Source organism: Fistularia commersonii, chromosome 14, assembly GCF_037954325.1.
Source record: "Fistularia commersonii isolate RoL2024-O1a breed Wild chromosome 14, RoL_Fcom_v1.0, whole genome shotgun sequence".
NCBI lineage: Eukaryota > Metazoa > Chordata > Actinopteri > Syngnathiformes > Fistulariidae > Fistularia > Fistularia commersonii.
In genome coordinates this window covers 13,585,121-13,604,908 of record NC_141297.1, presented here as the reverse complement: position 1 = coordinate 13,604,908, position 19,788 = coordinate 13,585,121, and the positions used below count along the sequence as shown (strand labels likewise).

At 40.4% G+C, this 19,788-nt stretch overlaps 1 protein-coding gene across 5 annotated transcripts in view; it reads right to left on the bottom strand.

Annotated features, from left to right (window-relative positions):
* The window catches only part of LOC147227339 (plexin-A1-like), a 299,109-nt gene that overhangs the window by 148,843 nt on the left and 130,478 nt on the right, over positions 1-19,788 (bottom strand). For all 5 annotated transcript variants that reach the window (XM_086158939.1, XM_086158942.1, XM_086158943.1 and 2 more), the window contains exon 4: positions 11,726-11,857. In XM_086158939.1, the coding sequence (XP_086015065.1) occupies positions 11,726-11,857 (132 nt within the window). The remainder of the gene's footprint in view (positions 1-11,725; positions 11,858-19,788) is intronic.

The following is a 19,788-nucleotide window of genomic DNA, read 5'->3' as shown; positions in this document are numbered from 1 at the left end:
CTTTATTTATTTATATCGTCAACTCGGCTAAAATTGCATTTTATCCAACATTAATCTTCACATAAGTCATTTAGCCTGAGTCTGTCTCATTAAAAGACCAGATAAACTTTAATTCCTTATATTCTTTGTTTTAAACAGAAAATTTTAACACAGCTTTGTGTTCCAAATCCAAGTCCCACCACTGTTCTCCCCCACATTAAGATGTCTCACTCTCTTGTTTTCTGTCTGTTTCAATGTTAACAAATCACAGCATGATCAGCCAATCCTTCTTCTCACTACTTTGACAGTCAGACGGCTCTATCACATGTCAGGAGAGAGGTTTCAGTAGGTATAGTGCGATCAGGACATGGTAGATGGATATATATAAAACACTATTATATATAAATATACACTATATAACACTATATATAAATATACACTATATAACACTATATATCTATATAAAAAAAAACACTATTATATATAAATATAGAAGATATTATTCTTTATTTAAACTGTCAAAACTGCAATGACACTTGCACTAACTTATCAATTTAGTAAAATAAATGACATATTCTTCATTATTCCCATCCGAGTAATATGAAAATCTAAATGAGTTTAATATTTTTGAAATGAAAGAAAATGGTGCATTTTTGCTTGGGCTCTGAATTAGGAAACACTAAATGGCACACGAGGAACAAAACTGATACCCATGTCGTTGCACCACAAACATCATACCTAGATTTGATTGAATGCAGTTTTAAACAGCATTCTAAGGTTACACAATCTTGTATACAGTTGTTGACCAGAATTCACATGGAAGAGTTTGATAGTTTGAGATTTTATAATACGCATAATCAGAGCACTAATTGTTCCACTGCTCCACAGTGCATCGGTGAAATAACTACCCCAACAAGCCAGCATTCATATCAAATGCTATATATTGAAGCAACCACAGAATAAAAGCTCCAGGCTGTCAACCTGTCACTCGCCGGCCCTTCGCTGATCACTGGACAGCAGGCTTTTCATATAGGATGCGGTCTGATGATTGGGGGAGAGAGGCAGGGGAGGGATCAATGTGGTTGGGAAATGAGAAGATTCAAGAAGTGAGCAGGGAGAGTGTTGTGGAGCAAAGTGTATGGTTGAGTATGGCTGGAGAGGAAAGCATTGCAGCTGGCTCTATGTCTCAAGGACGATGCACTGTCCCTCCCTTGGTGGGGGCCCTACAGAAGCATTTCAGACAGGGTGTATAACCAGGCCTCCTGCGTAACAAGCTGAGCAATTGGGGCAGGAAGTATAGCAAGCCACTGCGGGTTTTGGCTAACGGCATAGATAGCCTGACATGGCGGGCCTATAGCTGTACAACTGGAGCTGGCCCATGACCAGTTTATTAGAGCTCTTTGCCTTACAGAGCTACATCTCCAGGTGCAGTTACAGCAACCCCAGACCCTACAGGTAGTCTTGGAGATGGCATAGAGAGGGGAGTCCTACTGCCATAAGGGCTGCATTGGCGAGCCCCTTGGATGGGGAGACCGGCATGGGTTAATGAGGTAATGGAGCTGTTGAAGGCTATGGCATTACAGCCAATACGTTGGACGAGCCTGGAGCCCAGGGTCTGCTGGAGGTGTGGCCATCCTGGACATTTGGTCAGAGAGTGCCACAGCTCACGTCAGACTCCGGGAAATGGCAGGGCCCCCATAGAGGGGAGTACTGGGACCATGACGGCAGCCCCACCAGGAACACAATCACCACATTCCCAACCGCCAAAGAGGGGGGCCCGACAGGAAGGCCGGGGGAGTCAGACACTGCCCTATCCAGAAGCAAGGCTCTTTGGTTGTTTGGACTGGGAGCTAGTTGTCATGGTGGGACGGGCCTCTGCAGACGCGTCTTGTTACATCCCCATCACCATGGAGGGAGTACCTTATTCAGCACTGGTGGATACAGGGTCCAAAGTGACTGTGGTGAGGCTGGACGTGGTACTGGAGGGGACACTGTTCGAGGCCACCAGGGTGTGTCTACGCATGGTCACAGGAGAGCTGGCTCCTATTAAGGGCAGGGACATGCTGCCTGAGAGGGTGGGGGGAAGAGCGATCACCCAGCTTGGGTAGCTGTGGTGCTTGGTTTGGACTTTCTGAGGGCTGCAGACTGCCAGTTCGATCTCCTGGAGGGACAGTGAACTTTTGGGAAGGTCCAGTGATCACATTGTTTCCCAGGGTTGTTCGGGATACAACCCTGTTTGTCCTATGATGAATGCCATGGAGACTGTCGCTCTTCAACCTGTCCCCAGACCCCCGTTTCAGGTGTCTTTTTGATCAATCACCCTTCCAGCCCCAAGGTCAACTTGGCCTGGCCGCCATCGAGTGAGAGGGAGAGAGGGAGCTGCGGGCTGAGGAGGAGGAAGAGGGGTCCTTCTGGGTGGCAAGCGGAGGTGCCCCTTTGCTTGGGGTTGGGGATGGTGGACATGGCAGTGTGAAGACAACAACAGGGTCAGGATGTGGATCTGAGGCCTGTTCTACAATGGGTGGAGGAACAGCAGCAGCCACCATGGGAAGAGGTGGCAGCGTTCTCCACAACCACCAAAGGATGTGATGATGTGAGGGCTGTGGGCCATGTGTGAAATGCTCCATCTGCACCATTGCTTGTTGTAGTGGGCATAGAAAGAGCCTGCAAAAGGGGAGAAGAGATGGCAGGTGGTGGTCACCAGGGGCCCGCAGGAAGGGGGGCTCAAGGCTGTGCATAGAGACGGAGGGCCTGGACACTTTGGGGTTACAGAAACTCTCCGCCAGGGATTCTACTGCTGTTGGAGAAGGAGGGACATGGAGGATTTCTGTAGCCGCTGTGACCCCTACACTGCCCACAAGGGCCCCCCAGGCCGGTCTCATGCACCGCTCCAGCAGTTTCCAGATTCTGTGGACACACCCGCAAGGTCCTGAGTATGCCAGGAGGCTTCAGTACCGCCTGAACACAGCACACAGTTTTGCTTGACAGCAACAGCAGAGGGCTGGTGTGAGGCAAAAATAGAACTATGATGTGAGGGTGCAGGGGAAACACTTTCATGCTGGAGAGTTGGTCTGGATGTACAGTCCTTGGCGCAAGAAGGGCTGGTGCCCGAAGCTGGACAGCCTTTGGGTGGAGCCTTGTAGAGTCCTATAGCGTCTGGGGAAAGTAGTGTACAGGATGCTGTTGCAAGAATGCAACAACATCCTTGGAGTGGCCTACTTAGGCCCTCCTAGTTTAAAATAAAAAAGAAAACATTTTGTTTTGAGTTGTTCCTGTTGTTTGTGATTTGTATGCCTGGAGAACTGATCACTGACATATTGGGGGGCTGGTGGAAAGCTTTGTATGTCCCTCGGGCCTAGGAAATTTGTAATGGGGGGTAGTGTAGTGATCCCGGATAAAAAGCTATAGGCTGTCGACCTGTCACTTGCCAGCCCTTTTGCTGATTACTGGACAGCTGGCTTATCATATAAGATACACTCCTGTGATTGGGGGAGAGAGGCGGGGGGAGAGATCAATGGGAGTGAGGTGTGGGAAGATTTGAGAAATGAGTAGCGTCAAGTACGGTTGTGCCAAGTAAAGTGTTGTGAATAAAGCGACGGCATCTGCACTGAAAGTCTTGTTGCGTACATCTTCATTGAACCGTAACTATATGTAATTCTACTTGAATTCATTGTTCAAGAAGCTAATCTAACGTATTTTCCGCACTATAAGGCGCACCGGATTATAAGGCGCACCTTCAATGAATGGCCTATTTTTAAATTTTTTTTTCATGTATAAGGCGCACCACATTATAAGGCGCATAGAATAGAAGCTACTTTAGTGGCTGGGGTTGCGCTATGTATCCACTAGATGAAGCTGCGTTAAGGGGAATGTCAACAAGACAGTCAGATAAGTCAGTCAAACTTTATTAATAGAAAATAAACCAATGTTCTGACAACTCCGTTCAAGTTAGTGCATTCACAATGCGGTACCATACGTACCGGTAGCTCTTACCAGTATTTGCGGCGCCTTCTTTGAGAACAGTGTATTTCCAACTCCATTTGTCAGTTCAAAGCTTTTCATAAAACAAAAGCACCAAGAAGGATCACCTCTTAATTCCTTAATGTTAGGTTTGCATGCTTGCGCTATAGCCTTCATTCGAATAGTGACTGTGGTGACACTTGTACTTGCTGCTCTCAGTTCAACAACCCGCTGTTCAAGTTTGTGGCCATCTCAGTTTGTTCCCTCAGAAACACTGTTTGGTCTTCTTTACTTGGCACAGGTCATCTTGTTGCTCCCTCAACTTCCACACCATTGTTTCGTTAATGTTGAATTCTCTCGCTGCTGCTCTATTCCCATGTTCTACTGCGTGACAGATAGCCTTGAGTTTGAACTCTGAGTCGTAAGCGTGTCTCTTGAAAGGAGCCTTTTTGGGGTCTTTACACACACACACACACACACAAAGGGAAGTGAAAATGCACGCTTTGCGAAGTCATACATCCCAGCATGCACCGCGCGTTACTTCTTCTACGGGAAAAAACTGAGTCGGGGGCTGCTCCCAGTAGTTGTAAGACCTGTTGCGGCTCAATATTGATCCATATATAAGGCACACCAGATTATAAGGCACACTGTCAGTTTTTGAGAGGGTTAATGGCTTTTAGGTGCGCCTTATAGTTTGGAAAATACGGTACCTGACAAATTGTCTGAAGCACTGACTATTTTTCATATTATTCAAACTGTGCAAATAATTTCACCATTAACCACTAAAACTGTGTTTTCTCACCTCTTTCATCTCGACTTTACTTTACATTAAGTTACGTCACATTCTGACAAGTCTGCTTTTACCACTAGCTCATTATGACATTGCCAAGGACACTTCCAGTAAATTATGTCTTCTTTAATTTGTCTCTGGTCCCTGTTTTCACTAACTTTTTTTCACAGCTTCAAATTTGGAAGCACACCAAAGAAACTGCTTTTGAAGGAGCCCATAACAGTCTTTTTTTTTCTTGACCTCCAAGAGCAATAAATGCTGAGTGAATTGAATATGAACCCTCTCTAATATGGTGCCAGGGGTAGGGTTTCTCCACGGTGGAGTGAAGTACATCTTGGGATATTTCTATACTGCAGCTAAATCGATACTCAGAGGCACATCATCAGTCTGAACGGCCTCATGGAGAAACTGGAAAAGTAATTAATGCCAACAGGTCACCTTAAAGAATTGTTTACTAGAAAGAGCCCAGAACTTGCCCAGGGAGGTCAGTTGTGGATACCTGGTGGTTATTCTTCAATATACTAAAGATTTAAAGCTGGACAATGCAATCCAGCAGCAATGTTCTTCAACTACGGAAACAGGAAAATAAACAAAAATAGCTCAAGATTGATCATAGTCAAAAAGAAATCCAAGAAAACAGTGAACATAAAGCCAAGGCTAGTAACTATGATAATTAAATAATTGGTTCAAAGGTAGTGTAAAAATAAATACACTACAAGCTCAAATTCACTTACTCACTTACTTCAAAACAATTAGGTGATTTCATCCATGAGGACATAAAGGATGTCTAAAGAAGCATTTCAGTGACATCAACTAAGGACAATGACAGGATGGCAAATCTTTTTACTGGTCTTATTAGATCAGGTCATTTGAACGCATAAAAGGGAAACAACTGCAATGATAAAATTGATTTAGTGCCATTTTTCATGTTTTATTAGTGTCACATTTTCTTTTACATAAAGAGAGAGAAAACATCCAAAAGTTTCAGTGAGCAATTTATACATTGTGTGTGTGTATGTGTGTGTGTGTGTGTGTGTGTGTGTGTGTGTGTGTGTGTGTGTGTCTGACTCACAAAGACAGCCATGTGTAAATCCATCCCTTGCTAATCGAAAATGCTCCTCTCTTGCACTGAATCAGGCAGTTTTATGTGTCCTGGCACTGTGTGTGTATGCTTGTACTATATGCGAGTCTCTTCTGCTATACAGATACGCCGTCTATATGCTGCAGTCCAATCCACCACTTTTAATTATGTGTGTGAGCGAATATGGGGAAAGGTAAATTGCTCTGTCAAGCTTGGAAATGGGCTTTTTGATGTTTGAGCACTCATCACTTGGCATTTCTATTATTCAACAAGGAGGAGAGAAGGAGGGAAGGGTGTGGAGGAGGAAGGGGACAAACAGTGTGATTGTATACCAGACATCTCAAAATGCTCATCCAAGAAATTCTATACTGTAGAACAGTATTTCAAGTGGCCTGCTGTGGACTGAAGGGCCCTTCATCATTTTTAGGGTCCCAGGTAAGATAATCTTTTTAACATTTTAACATCAATCATGGTGATCTTCTATAATTTCAATGTAAGATTTTAGCAATGTCATTGATGTATTTTATTCCATTGTTCTGATTTGAGACGTCAACATATGGTTGAGTCTCGTTGCACCAATCAATTTTCCCGACCATAGCAGACAGCCACATTGTGCTATGGAGCAAAAGAAGGTCTTTGTTTTGCTTTGTTTTGTTTTTTTAATGACCAGGGCCAAACAGATGACTAAGAACTGCTGGAGGCCTGGGTGTTTTCCAGAAGGTGGTCAAGATTAAAATCATAATCTCCAAATGGTTGGTTGGAAAAAGGTACAAGATTGTGACTCCAAACGCATGTATAAAACATGGAAGTTATATATGTGTACCTTAATATTCAAATAAGAATGCCATAACATATTTTGGGGCTTAGGAAGGTGAGTGTCTATACAGAAATCAAAAGTAATTGCTTTCCTCCATACAATCCCTGGAGACAGTGGCCTTTTTTTTTTCTTTTCTTATTTTTAACTGGCTTGGACCCTTCTAGCTAGCCCGACATCACAAATAGCACTTTGTTTGAAATCCCACTCACAGTGAAACATATCCCCCATCATTTAGATACACATTTAGAGGAAAATTCTAGGATCAAGACCTTGAAAGTTTGAAAGGGCATTTTTTTTAGATATGAAAAGTAATAAATGAATAGCAAAACAAATATCAATATATCTTCTACATTTCTTTTTCTATTTTTACTGAGCCGATCTACAGTCTCCCATATTTGCAAATGATGATAGCTAAGATGTAAGATAAATAAATAAAAAATCAAATCAAAAGATGGCTTTGGTTCTTACATACACAATTCATTTATTTTATCTCTTTATGTTTAGATGTCTGATACCATTCCTGATGTGGAAAATATTTGTATCAGTTTTTGCACTGACATCTACCATGAGAATCACTCCGTCTGATTTTGCAAGCATGGTCTATTCTGTTACGACTATTGGAAAGGTTGTGTGTCTATCAGTCTGTGCTGCAAACCACAATTACAATACAAGCTTGACATGTGGATATTTAGGTCACGGTGTTGAGTGTTTTTGTTACTGCAAGAATGATTTAATTCACTAATAACTATTGAAAAAAAATCAATTTCTAACCAAAGGACTGAAAAGCTAAGCAGACCTCTGACCACAGGAAAAGCTAGTGTGGAAATGATTGCGCAGAGACACTTTGGAAAGGGCATGTCAATCCTTATATATAGTATGCAGTTATTTGTACCTATACTGCACCCTCCAGTGTTTATTTAACAAAATATGTGTGTTGTACATGTCAACCTTAGGGAAGCATCAATATCCCATAAGCTGAGGATCTTTATGAGCCCACAAAATGAAACTAGGGACATTTTGAGGAGCACCTCAAGAACCAGGCTCAAATTTTACTTTGAGGGTAACAGAACAAAGCACCAAATGGGCAGTAGACCCCAACTCCAATTTTCCAAAGCTTTTAAAAGGCACATATGCAGTGCCCATTTGGTGCTTTGTTCTGTTTTCTTTGACCGGTCAAGGATTCTAGCTCTTTATTTAAGCATACAGCAGATGTCCCTATAGAGGTGCAGACCTTACAAAGCACTATGGTGGCAAGATGAAAACTGGAAGGGAACGATAAAAATGGCGAGCTTGAGAACATCTATCCCAGAAAATTTTTCAAAAAGCATGGCTTTCCTACAGCACAGACATGGTAACATAGTGGACCCAGATAGACAGAGGATGTATAGGATAGTTTTGCGATATCAATAGACGCATATGACATCAGTGTTTATGTCAATGAATGAACGATGAAACACTATAAAGCAGCCTGAAGAGTAGTCCACAAAGTAATTCATCTGTTATTTTTTATAAAATTTGCAGACTAGAGGAGGACTAAAGAGAAGATTTATAGATGTAGTAAAAAAGGACATGAAGTTTGTTGGTGTGAGAGAAGAGGATACAGAAAATAGGGTTGGATGATTCAGGTTGATTCGCTATGACAACCCCTGAAGGGAGTAGCCGAAAGGAAAAGAAGAGGTATACAAAACGGGCACAAGTTTAAATCTACACGTGCCTCAAATTAACTGAACACGCAAGGCCAGCCTATGAGTCTCATTACTCTCTGGCCAAAACATCTGCTGAGTCCAGAGAAAACATTTTTCCTGGGATGTGTTTGGCTTACAAAAACTTGTAGACGCCAAAGGGCTTGGTCAGCAACCCTTAAACCATTGCAAATCATTTATTAGTCTGGACAGCCTCTGGCTGGGATATTGCTTTTCATCAGCATCCACTGAGCTTCCCTGCACACTCTGGCCCCTGATCATCTGGAATACAAGTTCAGCAGCCGAGTAGGGATCTTTATTCCAGTATACGCTGTTTTAAGCCACTACTGGGAGAAAAGTTACGCCAATAACTCTTACGTTAAGTGAGACAGAATTGTTGAGGCCCTTGAGTGTAGATAAGATGAGGCAAAAACATTATGAGGAAAAAAAAAAAAGAAAAACAAAAAAACAACCAAATACAGCCTCTCCACTTTCCACCCACCCATTCCTTCCCTCACTTCTTTCTGTGTCATTCTGCAACTGAACTGTCAGTGCTTCCAATTTTCCAAGCTCTGTAAATAAACCACCTTTATCTGCTTTTATAAGATGGTAATTTCATCCTTTGTAATCAGATAAAGAGTTTGATTCTGATTTTCAAAGGGAAATAAAAAAAAGAAGGCTATCAAGTTTAAAAAAAATGGCAATAGAGCAAAGGTATAAGGCATAAAAGAACACCATAAGAGTAGCTGATATGAATGGTTAATATCATATCAATTCTTAACATATATTTTTCTTTTATCTTTTTTTTTTGAGTGCGAATATTAAGACCAAATCTATGGCCAACTGTTAAAAACAACTACTACATTGAATCATAGATTCCACCCTTGCTGGTCAAGACACCTTCTAACAATCACCTTATCTCTCCTGTCTTTACATACACATATAGTAGTTATAGTTGTACTCAACAAATATCTAAGCCAGTGGGAGATTCAGGATCCCACAAAAAAATGGCTGATATAAATAAGTGATTGCTTTGGCCAACCGTTGTTAAAAAATATCATCCATGTCAAAGCAGACCTAGAGCAGAGCTAGAGGTTGCAGAGATGAAGATGCTACGGTTCTCTTTGGGAGTGACCAGGATGGATAGGATCAGGAATTAGTCTATCAGTGGAAAAGCATATGTTAGATGTTTTGAGGAGAGGAGGGATAGTGAATATACTGGTAGACGGATGCTGGAATTGGAGTTGCCAGGCAGGAGGTCTCAAGAAAGACCAAAGAGGAGATTTATGGACGTAGTGAGAGAGGATATAGTTGGTGTGGGAGAAGAGGATACAGAGAATAGGGTTAGATGAAGAAGGTTGATTCGTTGTGGCAACCCCTGAAGGGAAAAGCCGAAAAGAGATGAAGACGACGATAATTTGTTGTCCTTGTGAACTCACTGTGTCAGGCCTCTGTATTGTCCACTGTCTATATTGTTTCATGTCCTTATAACAAGTGTTTCTCTTAACATATACTACATTCCATTTAAATTTTTAAGATATGAGACTAAAAAGTTAGTTTATTGTAGTGTATTCAATTGAAGGCTAAAATCGAATATTGGTCTGATCAAATTGCAAGATATACCAAATAATATCCAATCATGCAAAAAGCAACATAAAAAGCATAAAAATCAACTCATGAAGTTTTTAAATCACTAGATTTGATTTGCTTAACAACACAATTAGAGAAAAAAAAATCATTCAGTAGTGTAGTGCATCTAAGTAACTACACAATTTTTAAAATATTGTCTAATGAAGATGTCACTTCTCCACTGTGGTGAAGTAAGCCATGAGCACTTCTTCCCTGCACTCATTTACTAAAATATAACTGTCACTATGACTCATCTCAACAAAGAATTATTTTCCTTTTCATGAGGTTCATCATCTCCATAGTTACTGCACTAACATCCACAGCCCTGTAACCAATATATCAGTGCTCATCAAAAATATAACACCAAATTCATAAATTAAACATGACTGTCCTGGGGCGATAGGCTATATCTTTAATATAAAAATAAGGATATAAAAAGGGAAACATTGCAAAGACTTACAGCAATGACTTCAATCTTTCTCTACCATGCTCGAGCTGCTGAGTAATGCTCGCACTAGTAACAGTAGTAGTATAATAAAAATCTAATCAGCATTATCGCTTAAGTATTGAGGTGAGTGTTGACATGTTCATATAGTACTTAAAGGTTGCATAATGTCTGCCCTGCATTAATATTACATATATATATTATATTGCTATTTTTTAGAATTGTTTACAGTTTTAGAGTTAAGATTGGACAAACTTGCAGAAATATCACTGCAGAGACTAGCACCGGTGCTTCTTCTATTAAAGTAAATGGAAACCCAATGTGTGGTACCATTTTATTTCATTGTATTGTATATTTCTCACAAATATCTGCTTAGCCCTCCACTTCAATTCTTGATGGATGTGACATACCTCCCAAGTCCCGTATCAACACCAACAATGTCCATTTGTATCAATTATGCCACTCTTCCTCTCCATGCTCATTCTGACACATGGTAGTCAATTATGCCTAATCGCTGCTAAATTGCACGGCGCTCACAAAGCAGTTACTGTCTACATACCCCGGAAAGTCTTGGTGAAGGTTATCACACTAGAGTCATTAGCTGCTATGAGATAAGACAATATTGCAGGTAGAGGACGGAGAGGAAGAAAAGTGGAGAGGAAATGACTCTGCTTTACCAACTGCAACATCAAACTCACTTGGATGAAGTCATTTTGCGATAAAAATGACTCAGATAGGAAGGACACTAAGATTTTATTGTACATAATACCTGTCAGATGAGGTCAGTATGGAAAATGAGAAGACAGTAAGAAAATGCTATAAATTGAACAAAAAAAAAACACACACAACATAATAGTGACAATAATAATGAGCAGATATTGCCAAGACGTTCTGAAAATGTCTTCATTTCAACATCAAACTTATTCTATCCATCCATCTATTTACTTATTTGTCTACTCATCTATATGTATTTCATCCATATCTATTCATCTGTTTATCTATTTGTCTACTGAGAAAGCCCTATAACATTTAAGTCATAACAAAGACAGTCACAAAGGACTAGGCCCATTTTGTTGCAAGAGTTTTTGAAGGGAAGGGTACATGGGAAAATAACACACACACACACACACACACACACTAACAAGCACACACACAAAAACACGCATGCATTTCCACTCACTCAAAGAATCACACAATAGCTATTGATACTTCAACATAATTTCCTCAGGGGTGTTAAGTGTTAGCGACATAATGGCCTGTGCAGAATCTCACATGTTGGTAGATTATATTACTGTGTTGGTGTGTGTGTGTGCATTTGTGTGTGAGTGTGTTCATGTCTCACCTGTTTATCAGTGAGGGCGTACAGGTACTGATGATTTGGGCTGAAGAGCAGATCTCTCAGGACAGGGCTGCCATCACTCACCACCACATTTTCGTACAATAAGGAAGGCTGGGAAATCGAGTTGACGAGGATCTAGAGGCAAAACAAATCACAGTCTTATGATTTATCGCGCACTTAAGGGGGAATTATTCCTAGAGAGTGAGAGAGAGAGAGAGAGAAACATAAAAAAAACTAATAAATGAAATGTAGTCTCAATACTGCAGATAGTTTTAAGTAAAAAAAAAAAAAAAAACGTATGAAGAAATTCAAATACAGATTCTGGAAACTTAATAAAAATCAACAGCTGCAGAATATTTTTGATCAGTAATGGTCAGTTTAAAAAAGCACACAATTTGTTACCAGTCGTAATATGTAATATGCAGAAATGTTTCTTGATGAAACGGACACAAGAGAAACAGTTATATTTTAGAGTTAAGTATCACACTCGATACTTATTTTGGCTGACTACATCATCTTTCGGATGTATGTTTCTATATGTGATGCAACTAAGTATGTGTTCAATTAATTTTTCCCATCGCATTTGCGAATCCATGATCTGACAATCCTTTAACTGGTAAACCACTTGCTGTCTTACTCTTTCTGTCGTCAACACTCATCCTGTCATCTATCTTCTCCTTTTCAGTCTCCACAGGCTCTGCAGTCATTATCTGCCAAATCACTACCATAGTTTCCATATTCTTTCTTCACAGAGAAGGTTCAACACACCCTGTCATCACTGTGCGTACTTCTGTTATTTAAAGGGTCAAATGCTTTGACAACTCAGCTTTGCAATATTGCTCAACTGGATAATTCAAGTTTAAAATCTCATTATTTTAATCTAAGTGAAGAAAAAAGCATATATATCTGGATTTAATTTAATGTTTATGACAGTGCAGAAAGTAGCATTTATGTGAATGTCTAACTATGAGTGAATTGTACTTTGTTAATTTACAGTTTGTCATCCAAAGATTTCAGCAAATGTCTTACAGAGCTTTTATAGATAAAATGTCTTGTTTGTAAATGTTTGCTATTTCTCTTGACCAACACACACTTGCGCAAAGAAAAACATTTCTTTAACTTCCCAGACCCTGCTACAATGCCGGGGTCACGGACTCACTAACAGAAAGTTCAGGACTATGTGGAGGTACAGAGCAGGAAGGGCAATGTGCCCTACAGCTTGCGGCTAAGGGCAGTTGGTGTGAGTTTCCAGGTCAGCTGGCACAGAGGGGACAGCAGACTGTACTAGGTGAGCGGAGCTTCACATCTAGACTACCAGCCCAAGGGGTTGTGAACTCCTTCTGTGACTTTAACACCGCAGGAGTTATGAAACTTAAACATACTTAAAAGCATGAGCAACTTTGCTATGCTCTCCTAGAATACCCTTTTTAAAAGTAACCAAAATGGAATTGGTAACATAAATCTATCGATCTAGTTTAACCTAGTGTCATGATAATTTGTTAAATGACATCATACTTTGATGTATAACAACAAGTGGTTAGACATTTACTTTGGCAGTATTGTTAAAGTAAGCTTCTTTTGGGGTATTGATAGGCCATAAATATTTTTAGAGTATTGTATTGTTTACAGTGAGAAATGTTGAGTATCACTATGGACACACACTGGATTTGCCAGGTCAGTGTCTGTCTGCAGTCAAAACGAAACACAAATAGGTGGGATAGGTGGCCCTCTGATTTTATAAATCTCATCACTGGCATCTTATTGCTCTCAGGTTGGGGACTTCCATTCACCATTTACTATAACTATTATTTTATTTCAGATATATTTCAGATATATATTAGTGTACAATATATTTTGAAATGAAATGTACTTTTCTATCTATTCAGTTGGTTTGCTTTATTTGTGAAAACTACTCACTGACATATACAGTCACAACAATTACTTCATTTTAAAAACTATACCCCCCTCAGATCCCCCATATATTTTTCATAATTATTAACTCTCCCAAACATTGTCCAAAAAGCACAGTCTCTCAAATGAACTGCTGTGGTGAAATAAACAGAAAAGCATTCTTTTTCAGTGTTCAAAGTATGTATTTTGCAGAGCCACCTGTTCTCTTGTCTTAGATTCTGCTTAGATTGATGTTATCTGTCTGCTATAGACGGTGGATAGCTTTGGTATAAATCAGGTAGCAACTCTATCTCTCTTCCTGTGGTCAGAAAGGGACACAACGTTTGCTAATAGAATTTCACTTACATGGCAAAATAAAGTCTTATCAAAAATCTGCTATCACGAAACAAGCCAGAATTACTAAAGAAAAATGACATTAACAAAGTGGCCTGATTTCAAATGCCTTATAATTACCTTCCTTGCAAATAAATGTATGCATTACAATCACAAATACCCTAATACAGATTAATGAAGATCTTCTATGAAGGCAAATGGAATTCAGGAGTCTTAGTCAATGTTGCTGCTTCTAATCGTATTGCTACAGTTTAAAGCCATATCTAGACAATTACCGGATGCTTTTTTTTTTTCTTTTTTTTCTTTTTTTTATTCTATTTTCATCTTGTGAGGCAGACAGCTCTACATTCATTTTCTCAATCTGTTTTTGTTAAATGGCCATCTGAAATGTCTGAAAGACCTTGCCATGCATTTCAGATATTTTGAGCAATGGGCAAAATCACTATTTACACCCAAGCCAGGAATTGACCTTTGTTAGCTAAAATACCAGCAGTAGCCATCTCACTAAAGTTATAATTATTATTTCTTGTCGAAAACTTCTTGTCGCGGCAACTAGACTTTTCACTCCTCATGCGAGAGGCTTCTTCAGTGCAGAACTTGCTAGGAACTGGGGAGCTGGATGACTCTGGGGACGAAGCTTTCCCTTCTCTGGGTTTTGCAGGTGGGTCAGTGGAGTCTGCAACTTGTGGGGAGCCACTAGAGGGCTGGGTGTAAGATGTGGGACTGATCTGCGGGGATCTTTTTGGCTGTTTTTAAAATTTGGCTGCCATGGAAGTGAAATAGATGTCTGAGGGGTTGGCCAATTATTTTGGAGCTGACCAAGGTGATTTGATTCCTGTCATGGTGGGTGATGGAACAGAACCAGCAGGGGAAGGAAAAGGTCATTACGTTCTCAGTGAAGGCATAATAGAACATGGTTAGGATTGTGCTGCTAGCCTCAAATGACCTCAGTTTCCTGAGCAGGTACTACCACTGGTAACATTTCTTGATGATCGCCTCAGTGTTGGAGGAAAACCTCAGGAGGTTGACAAAGTCCGCAGTCGTCAGTGTAGAGGACAATGAGCAGGGGAGACAGGATGCAGTCTTGAGGTGAGCTGGTGGAGGTGAAGAGGGTGTCAGAGAGGACGTTATTCACCAGCACCCTCTGGGATCTGTTGGTGAGGAAGCTGATGACCTACTGAATGACCCATTGGTTGAAGTGGAAACAAGATCAACCAGGGGTTCAGTTACTCTGGTGATGTGAGTTTTTACAATTTTCTCCAGTAAGGTAAGAGCCACTGGCCTGAGGTCATTCAGTGCCTTAGGGGTCGCCTTTTTTGGGATGAGAATCACTGTTGAGTGTTTCCACATCTGGGACATTGTGCTGCAGATAAGGGAGTTATGGCAAAGGAGATGAAAAACACCTCCCAGCTGCTCAGCACAGTGCTTGAGGGTACATCTACAGATCCTGTCTGGACCGGGTGCTCTGGAGACCCCAGTTCTCCTAAGGGCTCAAACCACCTCCTCAGAGTCAAAGACAAAAGCGGGGCAGTCCGGTTTGAGAGTGGAGACTAAGGTCTCTATCTGGGATCTGCTATCTGGCAATTGAGGTAATTGGTGAATGATGTTGGGTAACTCCCTGTGATTCAAATGGGTGAATAACTGGGGGAAGCAGTGTTCACCGAGGCCATATTTTCGATCCCCTGCCAAGCTGAGCAGAGGTCCCCTTGTGCAAAGGTTCACTCTACCTGGTTCTTATAACACACCTTGGCTTGTTTGACCGCCTTATTTACCTCCTCCTTCCCAGCTTCAGTGCAGGTGAAGAAGATTATTTTTTTCTTATTTAGAATCTTCTTTAGCTCTTTACAGGGTTTGTTGTTGGCAAGCATGGTGCCTTTTTGTTGAGGACGACATTGTTCACACTGAAGGAAATGTAGGATGAGACAGTCTCCACCACCTACTCGCTGATATCCTCGGATGCGGATATAAGATTATCCCAATCCATGGATTCAAAGCATCCCTGAAGCCTATCAATGCTGTCTTGCGGCCACTGCATGATAATCTTAGTTATTCTACCTGCTTTCCTTACCAACGGTGCATAGACTGGAGCAAGCAGGATGGAGTGGTGGCCAGCAACAGTAGTAGGGGGTCAGCTTTGTAGGCATCAGGAACAGATCCGAAAAGTTTAAGTGTATTCCCCAAACGGGGTTTACAGTTGACATACTGTTGGAATTCTTTGAGAGCTTTGTTCAGTGAGCAGCGACGGAAATCACTCATAATGAATTTTGGGGCATCAGGTGAGATTTGCCCAAATCTGTCAAGTGTGGATTTGATATGCTCTGATGCTGAGGCTGCAATGGCTGTGGGGCGGATGTATACCAGGATCAGGAAAAGTTGTGGGAATTCTCAAAAAGCAGGATACAGCAGTTCTGCCAAGCCATATGGTACAAAATAAGGTCTCTTATGGCATATTGTATGACCAAGTGGGTTGAACAATGGAAATAAACTACAAGCCTCCCAATTGACTAGACACCCACTCAACCAACTGTGCCGCAACCACCCAAAACTAGTACAACTTATGATAAAAGTAGAGGTGATATGTGCTTGCATGTTAGATGTGATAAAGAAAAATGGCCTATCTTATGATATGTTATCATTAGTAGAGAAAACCAAAAGTGAGCCTTTTAGAATTTACCAACCATATATGTATGTATTTATGTAAGCAGGCCAACTTCCCCAGAAATCTGCAAGACAATGGTATAGTGGAAACATTAGACAGAAAAGCTCTATTTGGATCTGTGATTTTCCTTTATTTTTGTTTTGTTCGCCAAAGGTGGTCTTCATCATGCTGACAAACTCTGATGAATACGAATGGGTAGCAAAAAGAAAAGTATCTTATGTTTGACCTTTTTTTTAACAGCGCAGTTTTCCATGTGTTTCACAATTCTATGCAAACACAAAAAGTTTGGACGATAGAAGAAATAAAAGGTGACTTTTCATGACAAGTTAGGGGTTTGGAGATCTGGCCTGCATTGTCACCTCTCTTGCTGTCCCGCTTGCCAGCCCCTCACAGCACACTGTCTCCCCCTTCCTCCTGGGATAAGGCTCATTATAAACCTCAGAGAAGATTATCAAGGACACTGTAACTCTCGTGATCATGCTAACTCCACAAGTAGACATTGAAGTAACTATCTTAGTGACAAGACTGAGACAATACTACAGTGTTACGTGCCCACGGACGCAACTGCACTACACTGATTTATTTATCCATTTACTTATTTCTTTATTTTTTTTAGCTGCTATCAAACACCATAATTGTGGGCACTATAATCAGGAATTCAATTATTCTGATTTTTCTTTTTTTTAATTTAGATTATAAAGATGAGATGAAAAAAAAATCAATTTGTAACATTAAGTTGACATACAAACAAGAAATAATGCTCCACAGCTCAGTGGGGGCTAGCAGGTAGGAAATCGCATAGCATCACTTTGTAAAGCGATGACAATGGTTGCTGGATTTTCCGATGGCTATGATTAACTTTTTGATGTCCATTATGTTTCTAATTTATTCTCTTCAATGGTTAATCAATAGCAAATACTAATGAAATTAGCCCGGGGTTGTTAAATTACGAACAGATATTGCTGGAAAAAGTAGTATGCCACCTTAATTTATTATATATTTTTTTTATCAAAAAGTCCTTTAGGATTTTATTATCAACCAATGTGTTTTTTTATTGGACCCATTATAGTCATGAGGCAGTAAGCAAACATTCGGGATTGCTTTGAAACACCAGAAAGATGCAGTAAGTGGATTTGAAACAACAGGAAGACGTAGTAATGATGATGGAGACAGATGAGATAGCATCAAGGTGGGAGGCTGGGAACACGGATGCTCTGTGTGTGCGAGCAAGTGTGTCGGGAGTGTATAGAGGAGGACGAGGTAATAAACATGAACAAAGACAAGTAATGAGGTTTGGCTGAAGTACTGCTGTGATTAATACCACACAGGGTTCATGCACCGATCGCAATTCTGGGTCAGGTACAGCAAGAAAACAGGACATTATATATTGTTTCCTTTTCTTTGCACTTTTTTTGTCTTCATTTTCTCACCTTTTCTAGTTGCTTTGTCATCCAGTTTATTCCGGTTTTATGTGCCTACTTCGTCTCACCTGTCTCCCTTTTCTTTCTCTTGTCTTATTTAACCTCATTCATTTGTGATTGGAGTAGAACTCAATTTACTTCTTCAGTGCATTCACATCACCCCCTTTCATTTCATCACACCTTTCCACTTTTATCCCCCCTTGGGATTTCCGTTTAGTCATTCTTTTTCTGCTGCTTGTTTCACCCAACAGACAGGTACCTTTGTGCACACACAGTGCACACAGAGGTGTGTGTGCACAATTGTAGATAATAACATAGTTGAATAAAGTTAAAGAGAGGAGGGGGCAGCTCAATATAGGAGCAGTGTGATAGGCTTGCTAGTAATTCTCTCTGAGTATGATTTTTTAAATGTCTAGCAAAGGTGAGCAATGAACAAGTCCAACATGTTCAACTAGCTCTTTGAGGATAGAGGGCATAAGATATTTTCCTAATGAGATTGGTGTGTGTGTGTGTGTGCGTGTGTGGTCGCTAATAGAAATGACTATGTTCTCATGGTGTTAATATCTCTCCAGGATTCCGTCTCTTGGAGCCATGTCAAAGGGTGAGCAAATATTATAAATGCATTTAATGAAAAATAGATGATGCAACTTAGTACTAGAGAGAGAGAGAGAGAGAGAGTGAGAGAGAGACTTAAAACTGTATAAGTGGCAATTTATAAGATGGTCATTTCTGTGGATGTGTATGTGAGTGTATCTGACCCTGACTGGAGGGCATCCAAAGTATCATTGCATACCTGCTGACAACAGCGTCTACATCACACACACACACACACACACACACACACACACACACACACACACACACACACACACACACACACACACACACACACACACACACACACACACACTTGCGCTCCTTGTAGGTGCCATTTCAGCGAGACAGGCTACTCTTGGGTGAAATTAATCATCATTCTTTGCTTCACTTTCACCACAGGGGTCATCCTCAGGTGGCACACGTGCATGCACATGTAGACAAGGACGACACATATATGCAGTACATTCTGGTTAATTTTTAATTGGTTTCACTGGGTAATTTTTAGTATTTTTTACTTTTGTCAGTTTCAAGGTATTTCAGAGACCATTGTGGGTTTTTCTTTCATTAACACACACACACACAAAATACCCTGATTGTAAAAACAATTGTTGTGTGAGTATATATATATAAATTGAATAAAAATGGATATTAAAATTCTCCATAGGTATATGGGAAGCTTGCTTAATTAGCTAAATAGCATAAATAAGGTGCTTCTATGAATCACGTTCACGCCCAGCAACCCTAAATAGCTTGCGAAAGTCTATAAAAATTTGACGGGTAGTGACATTGTTGAGATACAGCCCATCTAAAGTACATTTGTCCTTTGATACTTTGTTTATTCTAGAACAACAAATACGGATTCGTACAGACAGTCATTTTTTTGAAAAGCCATTTTGTTTGTCTGTTTTTGTTTGTTTGTTTGTTTGTTTGTTTGTTTTCTTGACATAAACAAACCCTGGGTTCATTATGATGAATGGAATCATATACACAGTGCTGGAAACCAAACTGGCGGAGACCTTCACTGTCATTGGACAGAAAATGTTGATATTTTTGGCTTTAAATTTAGTAAATGTATTTGCTGAGTGGAGCATCAAATTTATGAAAATATACTGAATTACCAATTTCATACCCTCAAAAAAAAACAA